This window comes from Hippocampus zosterae, chromosome 8, assembly GCF_025434085.1.
Source record: "Hippocampus zosterae strain Florida chromosome 8, ASM2543408v3, whole genome shotgun sequence".
In the NCBI taxonomy this organism is placed as follows: Eukaryota; Metazoa; Chordata; class Actinopteri; order Syngnathiformes; family Syngnathidae; genus Hippocampus; species Hippocampus zosterae.
This window is the reverse complement of record NC_067458.1, coordinates 18,223,853-18,246,890: the sequence shown is the minus strand read 5'-3', so window position 1 is coordinate 18,246,890 and position 23,038 is coordinate 18,223,853. Positions and strand designations below refer to the sequence as shown.

General features: G+C 43.7%; 1 protein-coding gene across 3 annotated transcripts in view; it reads left to right on the top strand.

Moving 5' to 3' along the window:
* The window catches only part of ncanb (neurocan b), a 180,644-nt gene that overhangs the window by 39,988 nt on the left and 117,618 nt on the right, over positions 1-23,038 (top strand). For all 3 annotated transcript variants that reach the window (XM_052074737.1, XM_052074735.1, XM_052074736.1), the window contains 5 exons: positions 3,115-3,289; positions 4,883-5,010; positions 6,018-6,311; positions 7,981-8,715; positions 12,905-14,017. In XM_052074737.1, the coding sequence (XP_051930697.1) occupies positions 3,115-3,289; positions 4,883-5,010; positions 6,018-6,311; positions 7,981-8,715; positions 12,905-14,017 (2,445 nt within the window). The remainder of the gene's footprint in view (positions 1-3,114; positions 3,290-4,882; positions 5,011-6,017; positions 6,312-7,980; positions 8,716-12,904; positions 14,018-23,038) is intronic.

Here is a 23,038-nt window from a genome sequence, read left to right as displayed (position 1 = left end):
CCCATACTCCTGGTATGCTTTTTATCTGTTTTTCTCCCCTTTTTAAGGTCACGAGATCCAAAATGTCTGTCAACTCTTGTATTAGAGCGCATGTCATATTTGACTGTTTTACCAAAAGTGTTATTTTGAACAGTTCTGCGGAATGTCATACTGAATTCACCTCTTGGTAGCCAATCTTTTTCAGGGCCTAAACGTTATTTTCCTCCTTTGCCACCCTTTTCTCCTGAGTGTCGCCTGCTGCGTACGTTGCTAAGGAAATATGAGAATCTTCCCTTTTTACATGCCACCTCTGTCGAACAGTTGATTAGCGAGCTTCGAGCACCAGTAACTCAGACGAAAGCCAATTACATGGCGAGCGAAGAGTTGTCGTCTTTGGGGATTGGTCATAATTGGCCGTCAGGCTACTTTTCGTGAGTGAAATGCTTGTTTTTTTTTTTTTTTTAATGTACCATTAGGCATGATTTAGACCGCTTGGCTATATCGATACCATATTAACGCACAAGGATCTTATTCCAGATTCCATATAAAATGATATAACTCCCTTCCTTTGATAGTCCTTCTTTAATTTCTCACAGGCCGCCTTACTCACAATCTCCTGCTTAGATTCTCAGTGCACGTATTTTCGAGTCAATTGTATGTCTCTTAGACATGGCGCTATTGATTGTTTGAGTCCCTCGTGGTGATGCAGGGGAACTGGTTTAACCAGAGAATCGGCAGCCTTGGCTGAAATAGTGTTCTAATTGACAGGGGTATTGTTTCCCAACCTGTATTTTCGATCAATATGAAATTTTGTGCACACGTCTGTTGGAACAGGTTTAAGGAAAATGTTTCAAGGACCCTTGCTTGGCAGTTTGATCATTTAGCTGTGAGTTCCATAGCGGTTTTTGTTATGTGCAGTACATGCAGCTGCACAGGGCAGCTTTTTATGTGGGGCAGGGCAGAAATGGATGTCTCGTTATCGTTTCATAATCAATGATGATGAGTTGTGAGATTCTCCACTTTTTTGTTTCAAAATAGGAGTTAGTTTCTGACAAAAAATGTGGAGCGCTAGCATGGATGTGGACTGAGAGTTAAACAGTTAAAGGCAATGTATGTTTCAATGACATGTAACAACATGTTCATTTGCATGCCCAATCTATACATGGTTCAAAATTATCGTGAATTTGCATGCAACATTAAGAGCACCCCTTAAATATTTTACAGAAACCTCTGCCACTTTCCTCAGGCTTCTGATGCTAAAGTAGACCTACAATTCGAGGCAATGTTGCTTTGGAATGCACTTTACAGGCTGTGGATCCACATTTTTGTCAGGAGAGATTCCATTATGCTGGAGAAACAGTCACATGAAAATATAATTGTGTATGTAGGGACATAAGTTATAAACCCGATGAGAGCTACAGTGTATAGAATATATTTTATTACTCTGGAGGGCCAGGAAGTGTTCACAGTCGACATTCATAGTGAACTGTGGCTCTACCCCGGAATGGCCCCTTGCTGTTTCTTCTCCCAGAAGAATATGATGATGTGTGAGAGCGCCATTTCCCTGGCTCGAGCACACAGTTGGACTGTATCTCTGTTTGGACAGCCTCAATATTTCTGCAAAAGGACAACACTTTCAGAGTGCTAATGGACTCAGCGGCACCCAGCTCTCCGTATCACATGGATCTGTGTCACTCTCCCCGATAAAATAGCCGTGTTAGTAACCGGTCACCCACTGGTTTCATGTCGATCGTAACGGGAGCAGAGCTGCGTGAGTGGCAAGCAAATTTCGGAGGTTATGAAAAGCTATTTCTTTCTCATTTAAATGGAATGTACGGCTTGCTAGCATACACAGCTCTGGGAATTAAGACTTACTGTGTTCCTAATTCTACCTACATTATTGCTGCTGGAGGCTGTAAATTTCCCCAATGTGGGACAAATAAAGAGGATATCTTATCTTAATTGCAATGAGCAAACACCATCTGCACTTAAGAGTTCCTGGAAAAAAATATATGAACTCAAAGAATTCTAAACCACTGAATACAAACTAACCAAATGGCAACCTCTGCACTGTGAAGTCGACGTGCTAACCACTGGACCACCGGGCCGCCACTTAAGTCAACCTGAATACTGTATATGCTTCTGGAATGTGGGAGGAGATTTGAATCCTGAACCTCAAAAGCGTCAGATAGACGTGCTAACCACTAGCTCACCATGCCCGATTGGCAAAATCACATTTTCATGGCGATCGGCAGGTCCCAATTGATCTCAACTAGAATGCTTGGCACCATTGGAGATTTAGTTGCACACGGACACATACACACACATGATTCCCGTACCACGGCAAACAATTATCTAGTCCCCAGGCAGGCAGGAGTGCTGTTTCCGAGCCAGGCGACAAAGACAAAGGCAGGTAGAAAGCAGACCAGATGGATCCGGAGTGTAAAGGCAAACTGAAAGCAGGTCTTTTACCAGGTCAGAGGCAATAACCAAAAACAACCAAGGTCGGAACCGGGTACTCAGTCCAAAAACTAACACTGTAAAGTCAGACATGATACGAATACGATTTTGGATGGATAACAACCTTCATCTGGGCGCTGCAGGTGTGGCTGGTTGGCTAATGAGCTCAAGTGTGGCCAGGTGGCAGAGTGGAAAATTCCACCACAGTCGGAGAGCATCCAGGATGGATTGTGACAGACGCTAAACACACTGCCAAAACGACAGGGCAGTTCATCAGGCTCAAGTCAGTCTCCAGACTTAAACTCTGCATTTTTATCTTACAAAGTTGAGACTGAGCTGTCCGCTGTCGTAACCACTGTCCCTGTATGGTTAATCTAGTTAAGTCTCTCCGTTCCAAATACAAATGTTATTAGTCCAGAGCAAAAATAGAGGGCATCGGCCACACTGTGCTATTACTTTATTTTGAAGAAATAAAAAAAGAGAGTGGAACCATGTTGGAAAGGGAAATTGTTTGTTTTCTGAAGTCGCTGTCTGATGCAAATATTCTCCAGCGACTGCACAGATGGACGTGTCAGTGCGTGACGATGACGTCCATGTGGCTTTATGTTTACACCGCTTGTACGTGCTCATGTTTGAATGCTCCAAGGTTGACTTCTCTTGTCTCCCCCGCTCCAGGCGTGCTCTTTCATTACCGCGCTCCCCCCGACCGTTACGCCCTGTCCTTCGCTGACGCCAAGCGGGTGTGCGCTGAGAACTCGGCAGCCATCGCCACGCCGGGTCAGCTGCAGGCGGCCTTTGCCGACGGCTATGAGAACTGTGACGCCGGGTGGCTGTCGGACCAGACCGTACGGTGGGTCTCTTATATAATCATATATAAATGCTCCATGATCGCATCTAATGGCGTGTATGCGTTACGTGCATTTGACCAACGGTACCCACTGGCAGTCATTCCAACCGGTCGGCATGACGTGTCTGAAGTCGACCGGGCTCATATTTTCGTATTAATTACGCTTTACTGCAGTCGTCAAGGAGACTGACTCACTGTTGTCTTGCTGGCTCTTGTTTTCTTTTTTTTCTTTTTTTTTTTCTTCCGCTGCCCTCCCTTTTACTCCCTTGTTTCCACTGGGGACACGGCTAATTGGTCCGCATTGAGGAGACTCAAAGTGAACATCAGCCAAGTGTCCAATTAATAGCAAGGCTGCCATTGATTCATCAGCTGGAGGCGGTTGGGGAGGGAGACGACTCCCAAGAACTTAGTGTTTGAAAAAGTCCTGTCGTGTGTGCTCATGTGTGCACGGCATGTAATGTATTTTCTGCGCTCAAGCAGAATCTTTTAATCATCCCCATGTGAAACAACAGCTAATGCTGGGACCCAAATATGGACAACCAAAGCACTGGTGGAATTGAGAATGCTTTTAACCTCTCACTGACTTCCCACATTTGCCTCCCTTGAGTTTGAATTGTGTTTAGAAACACTATTGGGAGATTTTTTTTTTCTTTCTTATGTTAATTTCAAAATAAAATATGATTAACCCTTTTATGCACCCTCTATAACTATAACTACTAACTATAACATAATAAACTGTCCACTGTGGTAACCGCTGTCCCTGAAAGGGTTAAAATCCGATAAGAACATGAAATTAATTTATCCTGAAAGGAGTCACTCATTCCGAATATTGAAATCCTCAATCGAGCAGAATAATTTGAAAAAATATGTTTCAAGTCGATTGGCTGGCAACCGATTCAGGGTGTCCCCCGCCTACTGCCCGAAGGCGGCTGGGATAGGCTCCAGCACCCCCGCGACCCTAGTGAGGATCAAGCGGTTCGTAAAATGGATGGATGGATGTTTCAAGTCAAACAAAATATTGATCGGCAAGTCTTGAGAGCGAGGGGATCCACTGGTTGCCGCATTGACCTCACAGTTTGGAGGCACCGGGTTCGATTCCAGCACCGGCCTTCCTGTGTGTAATTTGCATGTTCTCCTGCGTGGGTTTTCCACGGGTTCTCCGGTTTCCTACCACATTCCAAAAACACGCATGGCAGGCTGATTGAGCATGCTTGTTTGTCTCTGTGTGTGCCCTGCGATTGGCTGGCAACTGGTTCAGGTTGTCCCCGGCCTACTGCCCAAATCGACTGGTATAGGCTCCAGAGTTTTTGCCTGGCCGAGTAAATCCCCAGACTCAAACCCTATGAAGCATACAATTTACATGCTAAAGAGTAGACTGAAGGAAGTATACTCACCAAAATAAAATGAAAGCCTGGTGAAAAGTGCAAAAGTTTGGTGGTGTCAACACTCAACGACTATGAAATATTTAATCTTACTTACGCTTTGTCACTTCTTTCGCTGTCACTTGCCAATGCAAATATTTTCAGTTCATAGCAGGAATTGAGGAATTCACCTCACTGTCTGTTTTGTATAACCGTCTCTTGCTGCGTGCTGCAGGTATCCAATCCAGTCACCTCGGCCTGGTTGCTATGGCGATCGTGACGACTCACCCGGCATCCGTAACTATGGCAATAGGTTCCCGGACGAGCTGTTTGATGTCTACTGCTTTGCCAAGCGGCTACAAGGTAGGAGCCTGGAAGAGAGACAAGGTCCTTCCTTTGATTTTTAGTCCCCATTGGCCCGGTCTGACTATGTGGATTATTTCGAGTGGCTCTGTTTTTTTTTTCAGTTGGGCACTGTGGTGGCAACATCAACATTGTGCACACGTATATGCCCTTGAGAGCTGCGGACTTTTTTTTTTTTTTAACTCTCGGTCATTTCTAGTCATTCTATTTACTTCTACTGTGCAGTGGTTGTAATTATAAACTGGCGAACGCTGTGATCACCTACAAAATAAGACAATTACATGTATGCATATATAAGCCTGTTCAGGCCGAATTTCTTAACTTTGCGGATTGTTTCGATATTGTTGCATTTATTTCTGTTATGCAACGTGGTAGTATTAGTAATCATTATTAATTTGCAAGGAATTATCACATTTGAGTAATTTTACTGTCTAGATTTTGTGCGGTATCATCAAGCGTGCTGCAGATTTTTTTGACTGTGTGAATTATTTCAAGTAGCTCTCTTTACTCATATTCTAGTCGTTCCTTGACATACAAGTTTAATTGATTTCGTCACCACTTTCATAACTTAAAATACTCGTCTCTCACTGAAAACAATGGAAAATGACAGTCCAGTCTCCCAGGGAAAAAAAGTTTGTCATGTGTTTTTTAAAAATTTTTTTTAGGAAAATTGCACTCGATAATATTGAACTAAATAAAACCATAAATCAATTCCGTAAATAAATGGAAAGAAATTAAACATTTTTGTCGCATTTTTTGCTTCATTACAATGGAAATTGTGCTGCATCTTCATTATACTTTGTACTTGCCGAATTATGGGCAGTTATTTTTGTTTAAAATGTGTCATTCTCTTTGTTTTATGTTTAGTTTGACAGTAAACTCCAGCTATACACCACATTACCAATATGGATTATGCCTCATGAAATGGAACCGTCACACATTTTGAGCCCCAGCCCTTTATGAAACTCTGCTATTAGTAAACTGAGCTGTCTGTTTCTCCCACCCAGGTGAAGTGTTCCACTCCACCGTGGAAGAGAAACTGAATCTAGCCACGGCCTCCACCCATTGCCATTCGCTGGGAGCCCAGCTGGCCACCGTGGGCCAGCTGTACCTGGCCTGGCAGGCCGGTCTGGACCAGTGCGACCCGGGCTGGCTGGCTGACGGCAGTGTGCGCTACCCCATCAACGTACCGCGGAGGAACTGCGGGGGGGACGAGCCCGGCGTGCGAACGGTCTACAGCAACCCTAATCGGACCGGCTTCCCCGACACCACGGCCATGTTTGACGCTTACTGTTACCGAGGTAGTCACACAGTTTCTGTGTGATTCACCCTAATTACCTTAAGCGACCGGGAAGAGGCTTGTGGCCTTGCGTTCGACAAGCACCACATGCCTGTAAACCGAGTGGCTTTGTTGTCTGCAGTAACAACAACCAATTAATTAGTGCAGTGAAATTATTATTCTTATCCATGTTCTCAATGACACACTAAAAAAAGGCCCTATTCAGTGGTTGGGCATTTTTAAAACACACCAATGGGCATAAAGTTAAAACAAGTAAAATATAAGATAAAATGTGGTTGTCAAATATGCATAACAGTTAAATTTAATAATAAAATCCATTCTAATGTTTATTTTTTTCTTAATTTGATCCTAATCAAATTAATGAAATATTTGATCAAAGAAAATAAAATAATTGAATTAATTAAAATTATAATTATATAAAATTATGCATACTATGTTTTTTTGCCTTGGTTAATTTTCTTTCCATCAGAAGTGTCTAAATATTTTTAACCCTTTCAGGGACAGCCGTTACGACAGTGGACAGCTTATCATGTTATCAGGGTACATGGTGCATGAAAGCGTTAATATTTACAATGGCAAAACTTATATCCATTTGTCATTTTGCGCAACTTTTTTGCTGTTTGCCATACGACAAAAAACCCACATTTGCATACGAATGCACCATTCTATGAGATTGTTTTTAATTCCACAACCAAGTAAGAATGATTGACACTTTCTATTCCGAGGTGTCACATCAAAAAGCTTGTGAATAACAATTCATTTTAAGTGAAAAACAACAACAGCAGCTTGGGAAAATAGCTGCAGTACATTTGTCAAACACGAGCACGTAGATCATCATCTTTCCAATATGACGGATTGAAACAAATTATGTTCTCCACAAAGCTGAAAGATGAAAATGTCAATTTTGGCCTTAATAACCGACTGTGTTTTTACAGGCACAGGCCAACTCCCTTGTTGACAATTTACCCTGAACAACGCTATGGAAACAGCGAGAGGAAGGGAATTCAAATTGAGACAAGAAATAAAGTCAAAAAATACAACATTTACAACCATTCATTCATTCATTCATTCATTCATTCATCTTCCGAGCCGCTTGATCCTCACTAGGGTCGCGGGGGGTGCTGGAGCCTATCCCAGCTGTCTTCGGGCAGTAGGCGGGGGACACCCTGAATCAGTTGCCAGCCAATCGCAGGGCACACAGAGACGAACAACCATTCTCACTCACACTCACACCTAGGGACAATTTAGAGTGTTCAATCAGCCTGCCATGCATGTTTTTGGAATGTGGGAGGAAACCGGAGCACCCGGAGAAAACCCACGCAAGCCCGGGGAGAACATGCAAACTCCACACAGGGAGGCCGGAGCTACAACCATTCAACTGACTAATAATGATTTTTTAATTGTCACACATTCCTACAAATGACATTTTCATGTTGCCAATGAAATTTTATCAGCCTTTTGCACTCCAAATTTCGTCAGGCTAATGTTTGTGTTACATATTTAGTCTTGCTGATTGCATAAACTGCAGCTTTAACAAAAACGTGAGATGAGGTGAGGCATACCGTTCTCTGCCTCACGAACTCACGTCATACAGTATAAAATAATATCTATGCAATTTCAATGAAAACCTTTCTACTCTATGATTGAAAATGTCCTTGTGTGTTTTTTAGCCCATCAGCCTGCAGATGTACAAGCCGCAGAGGCCCTTGCTCCCCTCCACGCCAAAATCCCAGCTGCACAGACCGGCTCCCCACTCAGCCGTACCCAAATGGGCACCCCATTACCCAAGACGGCTACTCGGACCGATCTGACGGACCTGAACGAAGCTATCACAAACGACTCCTCCGACATCTCTGACGAACACGTCGTCATCCACTTGAGTCCCTCGCAGGGTTGGGATAACCAACAAGACGGCGCCCCGACCGGTCGATCACGCCCAGCTGAAGCCGACGAAATGAAAACGAGCGATGCTCCAATGGAGCAGGAGAGCCACGGAGGTTCGGCCCAAGAGGAAGTAGATGCTTCTTTTGACACTCTCCCATCAGCGGCCTCGACCACCTCTCAGCCTCACACCAGTAAAAGCATGCTGACTGACTTTGTTAACACGCTAATGAAGCCTTTCAAGTACTGGGCTGGGAGCGGGATGGGCCAAACCTCCAACAGGAGCCAGACTTTGAGCTCACAAGCCAGTGAAAACAAGGGCGGCAGCGACAACGCCATCACGGAGCACGGGAGTCACGATTCTCCCTCCAGGCTTCTCCATGCCAGTGGATTACAGAGCGCTGACGATGGTCTGTCTGAGCAGGAGAAAGAGGAGATGCCGCTCTTTCCAGTACTGTCCGCAGTCCAAAACGGCAGGAAAATTGAGTCCGCCACACAGCAGGAGGGCAAATTTGCCAATCGTGGTAAGAGCTATTTTTTTTTGCCTCTACTTTATGTCTTTGATTGAAGGTGTTCTGCTGGAATTGGGTACCGCAGATAAACTGAATTTCTTTACTTCAAGTTTGGACGAAAGACGTCAGTGCATGACTCTGTCCTACTTAGGTTAATGTTGTGCTTTTTCTGTCCTAATTACTTTGCTCCAGTCACTAGAAATTCAGACTCGAGTCTTAAACCATATCGTTTAAGGTACTTTTGTGCCGTATGAGTTTTATTTTTCTTTACACACATTTTTTAGGAGGTATTGATTTTTTGGGTTGTACATTATGAATTTTCCAAAACAGTAATGCAAAACATGTTTCTTCCATCAAATTTTTTTAACATTAAAAAAGAAATTTACCGATTTTTTTTTTTCAAAGTATGATTGTGATGCTGTAAGGCACACCTGAAAACATTCACATTTCTCAAAAGCTGACAGTGTGACTTGTACATATGGCTCAATATTCTGATTTCTTGGACGTAGTATTTTAAATGTTCTGTAAAGTGCTTTGTTACAGCTGCAGGGTTGTGAAAGCGCTAGATAAAGCTGCTTGGGTGTCTTGAAAGGCGCTTATAAATAAAATGTATTATTATTATTATTATTATTATTATTGACTTTAGTGTAGCTCCATCTAGTGGATGCATAATGCAATCTCAGCCACTATTGTAGGTTCTATTCTATGCGCCTTATAATGCGGTGCGCCCTATACATGAAAACTGTTTTAAAATAGGCCATTCATAGAAGGTGCGCCTTATACTCCAAAGTGCCTTATTGTGCGGAAGAAGGTACTGAAACACAAAACATAAATGCGGGCTATGCATGATCACGATGACTCTTTCCGTGCACTTAGTGGACAACATCAGATTTAAAGACGTAAGATGTAATGCGCAAATAAACGAATTGAATTGAGCTCTGCAGTGGAGTCCTGAGCGTCCGTCAGAGAAACACATATACCCCCTTCACGATGTTTCCAGCAAGGCCACCGGGAGAACCTAATTGATGTGACAGAAGAGCTGACAGGCAGCGTAGATGCTCCTGACACGATTCACAGAGCCTTGCAATAACTTCTCCGCCTATCCTTTATTTATATATACATTTTTTCATTATGAAATGTCATACCTGCAGATGGGTGGCGGTGTTGTACACCGCATAACTTCTTTCCCGTCTGTCTCTCAGATTGTCACCCTCCAGTTTAATATTACCTCTGACGACTACGGAAGGGATTCTTGTGCCGGTGAAGCGGAGTCACTGGGGGTTTGTTTTGCAGCATTTTCCTGTTATGTTTTTTGTTTGCCAGGTACACCTTGCAGTTGGTCAAAATCTTTTAACCTCAAATTCAGCTTAACCTAAATGGTCCAAAAAGGGTACGTCACCCCAAAATTTTCTCATAAGTTTAAGAATATTTTGATGTTGTTTTTAGATAAGTAAAATGAAAACATTTTGCTCATCTAAAAACAACACAAATGGATATTTCTCAAAATAATACCCTTCTTGAAGCCTCATTCTCAGGTCATTTCCAGCTAAAATTTAACCAATAACCATTTATCAAGAAAAACATCACAAATAATTTTTTTTTAGGGTTTGTATCATTTTAATAGTCATTGTCCAACAAAATAGTGATGTAAAATCATATAGCAGAAAAAATGTCATCTTGGTGGGTCTCATGTTAAAGTAACAGTTTCATTTAATGAAGGACATGGACTATTCCTGGATGATTAATTCTAATTAATGTGCGTTTTTGGGGGGGGGGGGGTTTTGTACATCCGTGGGCGTCGTAAAAGTTTTAGCGGCAATTAGATTTGCCTACCTCTTATGGAAACGATTCCCACGCTCGCGGACCTCGCTTAAGCGTCAGGCAACAGCGTTTGAATAATACATTTTACCTTTTAATATTTCATGCGGACAGTATTTGTGTATGTTCTCCCTCTGGTAGTAATCTGTTCTATAGACGTTTACACATTCGATAAGCGATGACCTAGCCGGGTCCTCTCAATAACATCACTGGCCTAAATAAACACAAAGCAGCCATGAGTCACAAATGCTGACAGGATGAATTATTGATGACCGAGACGGTGTCTACTTTAAGCCCAAGAGCAGATAAGCTACTGGGGGACCTCTTGGGTCTCAATAAATGAGAACTGAGACTTCACTTATCGCTTCTCTTGCCACAACTGCAAAGCGCAAGAAGTTGTTTCACGGAAGCAATCCGGAAGTAAGAAACTAAGAAGTGTGAAAAGACTGAATACATCCCCTCTGCACTGTTGTTTTTCTTTATAAATATATATTTTATGTGGGAACCAAAGGCCCCAAATTGTACACTAAAATGTGTCCAGCAATGCCTGCCTACTGCTTGTGAATTAAGTGAAAATATACAAGAAACATGTCTCCCGGTTGCATGCTAATGTTTTGTCCTGCTCCAGCGCAGGCACGTTTAAAGACTACAGAGAGTACTTGAGAGACGACTCAGTACATTAGAAGCTCTTTTATTACTGTGAGAAACCTGAGCCTTTCCTCTGATACTGTAGTCTGAGCATGAACGGTTGCATTTCTCATCATTAAAGCTGAGTTGGGCGCATGTTTTACTGAAAAAAATGTTTTTGTTATTTGCACTTGTGCTATTGTTCTGTTAGAGACTGAGGGAAGCGGTTTGTACAAAATGAAGGCAGGTTTACTAGCAGTCTACACCTGTGATTCATCTTCCATACAAATAAAATCCTTATAATACGGTACTTTATAAAAACAGTGATAACAAAATTAAATCGAATGAAAAGTATTAAACCATTTTTTTTTCATTTTTAGCAAAAGGATTAACTGAAATTAGGGTTTATGTATTTAGTTTTTTAAAATACACAACATTCACTCCTCGTTTGATGTTTACTTTGACACTTCAACTGGCAGTAAACAGTTTGAAGCTGCCGATATCATTCTGGCCTTGATTGCAGAAAGGGGCTAGGATCGGGTCAAAGTCCAGGTAGTAGAGTTGCTGAATACTCACACATGCGTCTCTGCCTCACAACTACTTTTCAAGAAGAAACAGCCGGAATCAGGAAAACATGGAGGCACGGGAGTCGCGAGAGATCACACGTGAATTCCTCAGTTCTCGGGTCCGTTTTATTTGAGGGTCACTAATGGTGCGGAGTCAGTTGCCGCTCAGTGACAGTGTGAGAGCGAATGGTTGTCTCTCTCTCTCGCTATATAGACCTTGTGGCTAACTGGCAGCCACACCAAGGTGTAGTCTGCCTTTCGTCCTTAGTCAGCTTGGATAGGCTCCAGCTCCTCGCATCTCTGAACAGGATAAGCTTTATAGAATTTGGATGGACGGTTTGATGTGATTAAAATATGCTTCAAAAGCCTCTGTGTTTATTCCCGGGTATACAGATGTTGCTACTTTGAGCATTTCCTGCCGCTTACCAGTAAGCTCTGTTCGCTCCCCAATAGGACATCTTGAAGGAGGAAGAGCGAGCGAGTTCTCCTTGACAGTTGCTTGCCAGGAGCTGAATCGTCTGCCTTGCCACAAGCCACTCGCTTGCCTCGGCCAGTGTGCCTCCCTGCTTTTGTGTGCTTTCCTCAGTCTGTCTTGTGCCATTTTTTAGAACCACGACTATCATTCTTGTCCAACATTAGAGCGATTGAGGAAAGTGGACAGGAGGAGTACAAGGCAAAAGAAAAAGATTGGCTCGCAGTTAGCAAACATGCCAATCACGTTTCCTCCAATAGGTGTAATGATAGTCTGGGCAAGTGTGAGATGATTAAAATATACATCTCTTAAATTTGCTTCTGGGCGCGAGCAATTCGCCCGCCTCAGCCAATGTGTTTTCCAGGTGCTTATTATTGACACTTTCCTCAGGCTGTCTTGTGCTGCTTTTATCACCATTTGAATTGCTGAAGTCTCTTATTCACACACCAATCAACATCTGAAGTGTATGTACTTCCCAAATGTTGTGGTAGCAAATGGGGTTAGATTGTTGGGCATCTGTAACAAAAACTGCTCCAGATCGTGATTGCATCGCAGTTCACACAAAAACGCTGTGCTTCCTGTACTGTTCAGTGACCGTGTAAGACGGTCTTGAGGTTTAATTGCTTATTCCACATCCATGAAATTAAAGGCAGCCCACAACTACCCACCCCCTGGTACTGCAATCAAATTAAATACTCTCACTTTGTGTTCCCTATAGGGATAACTGCAGTGGACCCTGAAAGTCATACAAGTCCCAATGAACGGATCAAGTTTCCCAAAGGAGGTCCAGCGTGGGCCATCAAGTCATTACGGCGCTCCAGAGTAGGCTTTCCAAGGAATGTTGCCAGAACTCACACTTGGGATCCTTTGGAAGCCAAATCGGGACTCCTTGAGATAATCACCCTGCCTGACTCTTTTCGCCAGGACACAGTAGAAAATTATTCTGGTGAAGGGAGGGACCAAGTTGGAGATGAGGCACACACGACCACCGCAACTTGGACGGATCAGAAAAAGGAAGTGGAGGGGAGCAGTGATGGGAATAGTTTTCTAAGTAACTTTGCTAATACCATTCCCAGCAGTCCAGAATCTGCGCCTTCACTGCACCAAAGCCAGAGTGAACTTGTGACTGTGGCCGAACGCACTACGTCATCCCGGTGGCAGCTCGTGGCGCAACCAACCACCGCCATCTTGCCTCAAACAGCCGAGGAGGCCAGGGGTGAGATCATCTACGTTCACCGGCCTGCTGACAACCTCTCGTCTGCTTCTTCTTTGTCACAAAGAGGAGAAAGCGGCTCTAATGGTGGCTTCACTCCCGTTATTAAGAAGCAAAGGAAAGGTGCGGGAAGAAAGCCTGGTCGCGGCGCAGCCAAGTTGGTGACTTCCACACCAGAGTCCTTGATGGATGTGCTAACCACCACGGAGATCACCACGGCACATTTTCTAACAACCACAGACACTCCAAGCACAGACCCTGCAACCGCAGCGGTCACCACTGAGCTTTTCTCAAAAAGCTACTCCGCGCAGGAGCCATCCATTTCTGTCTCATGGATAGAGGAGACCACGAGCAACGCGGAAGGCAACTTCTCAATGGAATCGTCAACAACAACCGCCAGTCAGTTGACGAGTGCTGTGTCAGACTCAAAAGATGCTGTTACAGAAGTGGAGTCCAGGTTAGCAGTGTCTGAGTCCTTTGTGTTTGGAAGTCATTGGATACCTTCCAAGGGATCCAGTCCGAAGTTTGAAGACCACAAGACTCCGACGGTGACAGACAGCAAAGGCGCAAAACACCCTTTTGGTGTCCTGGTACCCAACTGGGCTTTTGTTCCACCAGGTATGTTCACGCTTGTTGTCGTCATTATTTCTACGAGTGATTATAACAATCAGTCAGGATTCGTTCGATTGTCTGCAGCTCAGTGGGAGTCACAAATAGTTGCTTTTCTGAGGCAACATACAAGAGTCCCGGTGGCACTTGGGTTTGCAGTTCAGTCTTGATCTATACATCCATCCATCCATTTTCGGATCTGCTTATCCTCACAAGGGTCGCGGGGGTGCTGGAGCCTATCCCAGCTGTCTTCGGGTTATAGGCGGGGGACACCCTGAATTGGTTGCCAGCCAATCACAGGGCACACATACTCTAGATGAACTGCCATTTGCGCTCACAAACACACCTAAGGACAATTTAGTGTTCAATCAGCCTGCCATGCATGTTTATGGAATGTGGGAGGAAACCGGAGTACCCGGACAAAACCCACGCAGGCAGGGGGAGAACAGGCAAATTCCACACATAGAGGCCGCAGCCGGAATCGAACGCTACACCTCTGCACTGTGAGTCTGACGCACTAACCAGTCAACCACCAGTCTTGATCTAATAAGCACTAAATTTTCACCACTGTGGGCTCGATATTAAATGTCACGCTATATATTCCACCTGTATCGTACATGCAGGACAAAACCTGTATAAATGCCAGTTGAAGACGGACAATGTGAAAGGGTTCTTTTGGATGCAAATCTGCTCAATGAACGAGCAACCAACAGTGGTTTACGTCACCCACATCGTAGTGGCTCGACAAACTGGCTGCCCAGAAAATAGGAAGCCGAAGCCAAGATTCAAATCTCAAACCTCAGAACTGCGAGTCGGACAAGTCCAATGTGCTGCTTCTAAAATAAATGATGGATGTTAAATCAAATCCTTTTGTCGGAATCAGTCCAGATGACAGTGAGGTGGGAGCATCCAGGTCTTAGTCGAGTAATTAGAAGGTCTGCGTGAGTGCAATTAGGTGGACTGTGGGCGAAACAAAAGATCTTCGCCCACCCCAACAAATCAATGTAGACACAATCTTACAAGATGGGCCTCATAATTGACTGCACCGCCGCCTCCGTTTGTAATTGTTTTTCATTCACTCCCTCGCTTTTGTTGAGCGCCCGCCAAACAGACATCGGCCGCCCCTCTCTCTCTATCTTTCGCCCCACTGGCGGTCGCGCTTGTTTGTCACAGCATGTTGTCATTGATTTCGCTGATAGCTGATGGGCGCGCCACCGTGGCGGCAAAGAGAGAAAATTAAAATCATTTCTCACGGTGCCGTCTGTGTAATTTTCAGCCGCAATGTGTTTTTAATTGAAAATTTCTTGGAGCATTGCCTTCTGCCCACTGTTTTCTGAGTTCAAGCCATTACGTGGCGCGTTTGACAGGTTTTTTTTTGGGGGTGGGGGGTTGTTTGTCGATTGGCTGGGCGAAATCACATGTGGCGTCATCATAAGACATAATAATAAAAAGCATTGCTTGCTTTTTGAAAGCGAATACAATGAATAAAATGCAAAAGAGGTGACACGGTTTTCAGCTCACTTTCCCTTATGAAAACACATCGTAAACATATTTCAGCAGCAAAAGAAAAAAAAATTGCAAGCATAAAATGAAAATAGAAAATACTGTGAGAAGGTGGGGCATGGCTTGTAAATGTCGTACCTTTGATTCAACACAAAAGATAATCAGTCTGCTTTCATGGAGGACGACAGAAATCAGAAATGTTGACGAGGATGAAATCAGAAGATTTGGAAAATGTCATGGTCAACAATGGCCTTAATTGATTCCTCAATTATTAAAGCAGTTGTCGATTGCCAATGCGTTAGTTGTAGATTAATCGATTCATTTTTGACACCGAGTTGGATACATTTTTCCATCAGCACCTTCCCTGGTATAATTCCCCGTCTCTGATAGGAGGACATTTGAATAGACGATTCTCGTCGGACAATTCCAAGACTAAAGCCCCTCGCGTCGCGGTAACCTTTTGTAGTTGTCAGGTGTACCGCAGAGGAGATTACAAGAAGAAGAAGAAAAGGGCAGCGGGGGAGGACAGCTCGAGATGGAAGAAAAGAAGAGAATAGGAGAGAGGTTACCGCTAGTGTGTCCTCTAAGGGGTTATACTGTAAGTGGGCGTATATAAACTTCACAGTAATCAATAATCGTAGCCTTGTCTTATGTTTTTTTTGTTTTGTTGAAACCAAGGGCCACTTTCTGTCTTCACATCTTTCTTTCTTGATTCGTGTTTCTTTCCGCAATTTTGTTGCACTGCGTGTGCCCTCCGTCATAATTTGGGTTTACCTTCTCATTGCTTGTCAGTCTGACCTCCAGCATACGCACACAGAAAAACTCAACGCGTTCTCGGAAGTTGCTCATATCCCGCTTCAGTGGAACTTTTGTCCTTTTCCAAGAAGAACTAGGCGCCCAGCAACATCAATAGCCCTCAAACAAATTGGCGAGTTAAATTCAGGCGCAGAGAAAGGTTGAAATGTACCGGGGTTTGGCATGAAGGGGTGAAGATAAATGGAATCAAGGGCAAGCCAGAGTGGCTTATTACCAGTGTTTCCGGGGATGGATGTTTCGAGTTTATCCGCCAGCTCAGAGAAGCCAATTGATTTGTCTGCCCCCATCTCTTTCTGACGCTCATATGACGCATTTTTCTCTTTTCTGGCGACTTTCATCGGCCATGACCCCCGTGTCTTTTTTTTTTTTTTTTTGCTCTTTGGGTCTTTTGGTGTGGATCATGTTTTGGTCTGCCGCTTGAACTCAGCTGCAACTCAAAGCAGTCAATCCCTATAGGCTGTAATCTCCCGCTTGCGCTTAAGCCCCCCCCCCCTTTTTTTTTTTTACTTACCTGGGCTTGACCACTTTTCTCTCAAAAACTATATGCATTCTTCCATCCAGAAACACCTACCATGTCCTGGCAATAAATGCATAAACACTAAAGAGTTATGATTCATTTAATTCTGAGTCTTGCTGAAAAATCACGGAACATGGAATTTTCCGAAGACTTTTGAATGTCAGTGAAATCCATGTGGAGAATTATAGCACGCTTAGAACGGGAAGGATGTTTTTCTTTCAATTCTGTATGCCATAAATACAATAAAAGTAGTTGAACCTAAATACTGTACTCGAATAGAACTACAGGGCCGTTCATAAAAAGGGTGCCGACCTGCCACTCTGGTGATCAGGGGGTGATTCACTTTCATGCAGACATGTTGACAACCGTCATGGAAACAGTTTAAAACAACAATTGTATGTACCGGTATATTAAACACATCCCCTTCCAAAAGAAGTCAATTTCCCTTGATTGAACCTATGGGCATTACCCTGACCTGAATTATTGAGAATCTACCCAGACATACAGAGAAAAAAATTAACATGCAGGCAAGCGCATTGGTATTTTTCATTTAGACCGAGACTGAAAGTCTGGTCGGCAGTTATGCTATTAGGCTAACGATATCAAACACTATTACTGCTTATTTAAGGAAGTCCTTTGCCAAGAGGCATAAAGCACAGGCGCAAACTCTTCCGTGCTGACTGCGCACTGACTCTATGTACGCATGAAGTCGTGAATTAATGAGGCGGTACAAGAGTGTCGAGGAGGCGCTTAAATGCACAGAGGAGAACTCGCTCTTATGGACTCTAAAACTGCCTCATTGGCTGAACACACTCACATTATATATCGTACTATAGTATATAAATAATCATCATCAGCAGTTGGCTAGTCATACGTATCAATACTTATCATTAGCTAACGCCGTTAGCTAACACTCATCCGTGCTCACACTGCAGCTTTGCTTCAGTGTATATATTCATTCATTCATTCATTCATTCATTTTCCCAACCGCTTTATCCTCACTAGGATGGTGGGGGGTGCTGGAGCCTATCCCAGCTGTCTTCAGACAGCAGGCGGGGGACACCTTGAACCGGTTGCCAGCCAATCGCAGGGCGCACAGAAACAAACAAACATCCACGCTCAGACTCATACCGAGGGACAATATGGAGTGTTCAATCAGCCTGCCATGCATGTTTTTGGAATGTGGGAGGAAACCGGAGGACCCGGAGGAATCCCACGCAGGCCCGGGGAGAACATGCAAACTCCACACAGGAAGGCCTCTGCTCTGTGAATTCGACGTGCTAACCACTCGACGACCGGGCCGCCCCAGTGTGTGTGTGTGTGTGTGTGTGGGTGTATATGCAGCAAAAATGTAATTGTTCAGATTATATCATATTGTATACCCTTTCATTTCAAACCATTGAAACACATCTGTCATCTGTGGAGGAAATTAACTCCCTCTGCTTAAATTCATCAGGATTTGTTAAAAGGCAAATATTTGCAAAACTGCGATAAAAGGATAAAAGCAAAACCACACGACCACTAAATAATTCAGTCAGGGCTTTTCAACAGCATAAATAAGTGTAATCAGCGGCCTCATTGACATTCCGGTTAAAGAAAATTTTAATTTATTCTTGGATAGACGATTAAAAACTCAACAGCCACGTATTTGGAAACGCCAAATCGGCTTCTAAAATTGAATTTACAAATACAGATGCAAGCCGATCGGAAAGCTGTCTCAAACGAGTATGTTTATGATGTTATAAAGGTGTCTTATTATCTCTGCTGTCACAACACAACTTGATTATTGGTCCTCTGGAGGCCCGTCACAAGCTGTTGTGTTTAACTTTGCAGACGGAACCACCCAGATGTCCTATTAAGGCAGACTAATGACTGACTCTCCTGATCCTTACTGCTCCCGCATTCCCCTCCCGTCATCGCTTGAAACGGAAAACAAATTTTTTCCGTTGTTGTGTTTTTATGGAGACTTTTTCATCTCACGCAGCTCTCAAAAGGATCTTTCGGGAGCATACAAACTGTGTTGAATTCAGTCACACAACAGATGCTGCATGCTGTTTCCCCCACTCGCACAACAGAGCTTTTAATTATGTATTTCTCTTGTTGGAAATGTGGGTCTCATGCTCACATATTGTTCAACATTACGGCGAACTCATTTGCGTTTCCTTTTTCCAACTTTGCACAATAACCCCTTCCTCCAAGGGTGCATACTTTTCAAGAAAAAAAAATATGATGCAACCGTCAAACAAATTTGCAAGTTTGATAATCATTGATGAGTTTCATGGTTTGGAGCTTTTAAGAACAGTTCCTCCGCGATTACGTAGCTCCTCGGAAAGCTAAATATGGATGTGCACATCATTGTGGACCGAGTCTTCTAGAATCCCAGCTGAATTACTTTGCTTGCCAAAACAGCATCACCTACGGAGGCACGTCAACAATAATGCTGACGTTTTGACGAGATATGTGAGTAATGTCTTCTAAATGTGTAGATTCAAACTAAACATATCAAGGAATTACAGAAACAGTGGATTTTATTAAATGACAGCAGTTGCATATTTTTTCCTTCGCTTGTTAGTGTGTATGTGTATATATATATAAATTTGAGCAGCCCTGTGCTCCAGCGGTTAGCACATCGACCTCACAGTACAGAGGTGCAGGAGTTTGCATGTAATCCCCCGGGCCTGCGTGGGTTTTCTCCGGGTACTCCAGTTTCCTCCCACATTCCAAAAACATGCATGGCAGGTTAATGGAAAACACTCTAAATTGTCCCGCAGTGTGGGTGCGAGTGCGGATGGCTGTTCGTCTGTGTTTGCCCTGCGATTGGCTGCCAACCGGTTCAGGGTGTCCCCCGCCTACTGCCGCAAGATGGCTGGGATAGGCTACAGCACCCCCCGCGACCCTTGTGAGGGCAAAGTGGATCAGAAAATGGATGGATGGATATATAATTTGTTTCAGTTTTCGGCATTGGTTTCCTCTCTTTCGGTTCTCGCTTTTGTCCAGGAATTCTCATTCCGATGCATCCCTACTTATGTCACATTATATTCGTTGAAAGTTTGGCGGCTATAGAAAAATCCTCCTGTCTTTTAAATGCCTCTCCCTAATCTGTGGTTGGGTAAAGAAACGGCCCGCCACTATTTGTGGTGTGGCATGGATGACTTCTTAAGCAATATCTCCGTCATGATCTATTGTTGTCAAATACATGTACAATTGACTCAAATTCGTGTCCCCGTGCCCCGGAGATTAGCAGCTCAGATTTCCGAGGGATGAACAGCTGTGCTTTCCCACCGGGCCCCAATGCAGCAGCATTGGCGATGGCGTTCGGCTCCGAGCATCCATCACAGCGCCTCTCGCTGCATGGGCGAGGGCCCTCCTCATGCAGGTCGCGTGGGACACACACCCACATGATCAGTCTCCGCCGAGAGGTGAGGTCTCGAGGGGTGTGTGCCACCAAGGTATAAATTACATCCCGGTGAGAATAGAGACATGTTTGCAAATTGCGGCAGCACCCTCAAGGGACTTTCGAGAAGCAAGTTGTTTCTCCTCGAAGGCTGTGAGAGGTCATGTGGAGTTCTTTGTCGAGTTTTAAAGCAGGTCTCCAAGCAAAATGCCCACGAGCTTGTTCCTCTTATTCATGCCGTTTGCCTGTCAGAGAAAATGCTTGATTTTTCTTTTACCCACAGAGGGGGAAGCATGCAGACAGGCGAGGGACTATGAAGTCCCCAATCTGTGCTTTCGTATTCAGATGTAAGACTGTATTTTCTTTTCTTTTTTTTATAATGCATCAAAGGAAAACATGCATTTGCACAAGTTCAAGGAGTCTGTGCGTTCTTTTTGTTTGGGAGCTATGAAACGAACAAGAACAACTTTGGTGATGAATTTTTGCTTCCATATGATGTCATCCCTTTAAGCGGCTTTGTTAATCCCACTTATGAAAGTGGAGGCTGCAAATAAACAGCGGAAATGCGTCGAAAAGCCGGATAAGATGTTTTGTGTTTGCAGAGGAAATCATTTTCTTCGCCAAAACAAATGCATTACATTTACACGATGTGATCATCCAAACGCTACTGGACCACGTTAGTACATACTGACACAGGTAATTGAATTGTTCCTGTTTAATGCAATGATTTTGCCGCCCTGCTTTTCGGTTGAAAGCCAAAAACGTGTTGATCAATTGGCCACAACATTAAGTACATCTGTATACCTGCTATTGGTAACTTAGTGCCATGGGCGGTATATGGCATTTGATCCATTTAATGCTAAAAACTAACCCAGTGATGAAAACTTTCCACACCCACACATGAATATTTGGCAATTGCATTATCCATTCACAAAAGAAAAAAATAAGTGTACCTAGGAGGAAAAAAAATGGACTCCAGATTGTAGTGTACAGACTGACAAGACGGTCGCTCCACCATGGTACAGTATGTACATTTGTGGCTATATTCTGGCCACGTTGTCTCGCTTCATAAAAGTGACTCGAAACAGCGCTCTGTTGTACACCACCGCTACACATGCTCACATTACGTGCCACATGAAATGAACACATCATACAGCGCCTACTCTATTTTCAATATCACACTTGACGTGCAACAATGCGTGCTCCCTGCTATAAGTCCCCCTTATGAATAGTTGATGACCCATGGTGGACTTTTATCCGCACACACATCTTTTTTTAACCTTCTTCCTGACGCGCGTGCCGAAAATGGTCAGATTATTAAAAATACAACAGCTTGGAAATGAGCGCAAAAGGCACAAGGAAAGAAGCAGAACAAGCCGGGCGGCATGTGAGTGATGACGAGCTAAGATGGATCCTTGGCGGTGCGAAAACTGAGATAATTCCATTGAGTTAGGGCAACCTGGGACATGTCAGGTGTAACAACAGATCTCTTCTTTCTGCTGTCAGAAACCTTCCCCCCCACCACCCCTAACTTTCTGTTCTGTCTGTAGAAATGCACCGTTGCCAGGTCATACTCAGGTTGCATCACACACACGCAACCTCAACCGGATAGTCTCCAACCCACGCTGCAATCCTCATGAGGACAAGCGCCATAGAAAATGTGTGGGTGGATGGATAATTTCGCCGAAGGACAAGCAGCTAGTGTGTGCGAGCATCATAGTTTTTTTTAGCTATTGCCACCTACTGGCCTGGCATGCACATTACAGCATTGGCGGTTCTTTGTTTAAGCTCTGTGTGGCATTTATTTCAATTGAAACTTGTTCAGATGTGCAAAGGAAAAAATTACCCCGGTTTTATATTTCGGGATGCACATTACTGTATGTTTTGCGTTTATTATTACCGTGTGTCAAGATGAGTCAACCATTCACCTGTGAATGTAAACTGTGATGAGCACCGTCAACAGCGAATTTGGCATTCATTTCAATTTTTCCAGTGTTTGCCCTGTAATGTATTATCATGTGGACCAAGAGATTGTGGATGTTGCACGCAATGTTGTTGTTTTACGCCTGAACAAACACACACAAACAGGTGTGTGTTTGCGGTCTCACACACACACGTACACACACAGAAATAGAAACTGTCTCCCCCTGCAGCGCTCATCACTCCCAGCCTGTCAGAGACATCTCGTCTCGAACAACAGTATTTGTAGCCTGTATCATGTGGCCGAACCTGCTAGAACACCTGTGTTCTCATCAGAATTTGACTCAGAAATCAGACAAAAAGAACCTTGGAAGTTAAAAATTCAATTCATGTGTTTGTATTTCAAATACATAACAATAGACCCTGGCTACTTGTGGGGAATCAGGACCAAAGAGAGAAAATTCACACTCATTACACTTCTACTATAGCTTAATGGGAACACATAATGGGAAATGCCGTCGATAGGCTAACAAATAGCATCTGCGTCGCAATGTTATCACCCTTTAAACAACGCCTAGTTGAACACAAACAGTGGAACAACATGTGCAGACATATAATATAACAATACCCTCCAGGCATACATTCTTTATCTTCTGTGATGAAAGACTAACATTACCGTTGTACCGGGGAGCTGAGATTGTTGTAATTTGACTTATCACACACCAAAAAAATTGCAAGAGGACCACAGAAAAATAATTGCATATTCAGTTGCAATCGCAATATTGAGGGAAAAATCATTAATCCGTAATTATTTTTTTCAAAATCGCTCTCGGCCCTACCCTCAAGTCACCGCAATACTAATTTTCCCACATCACGTCAC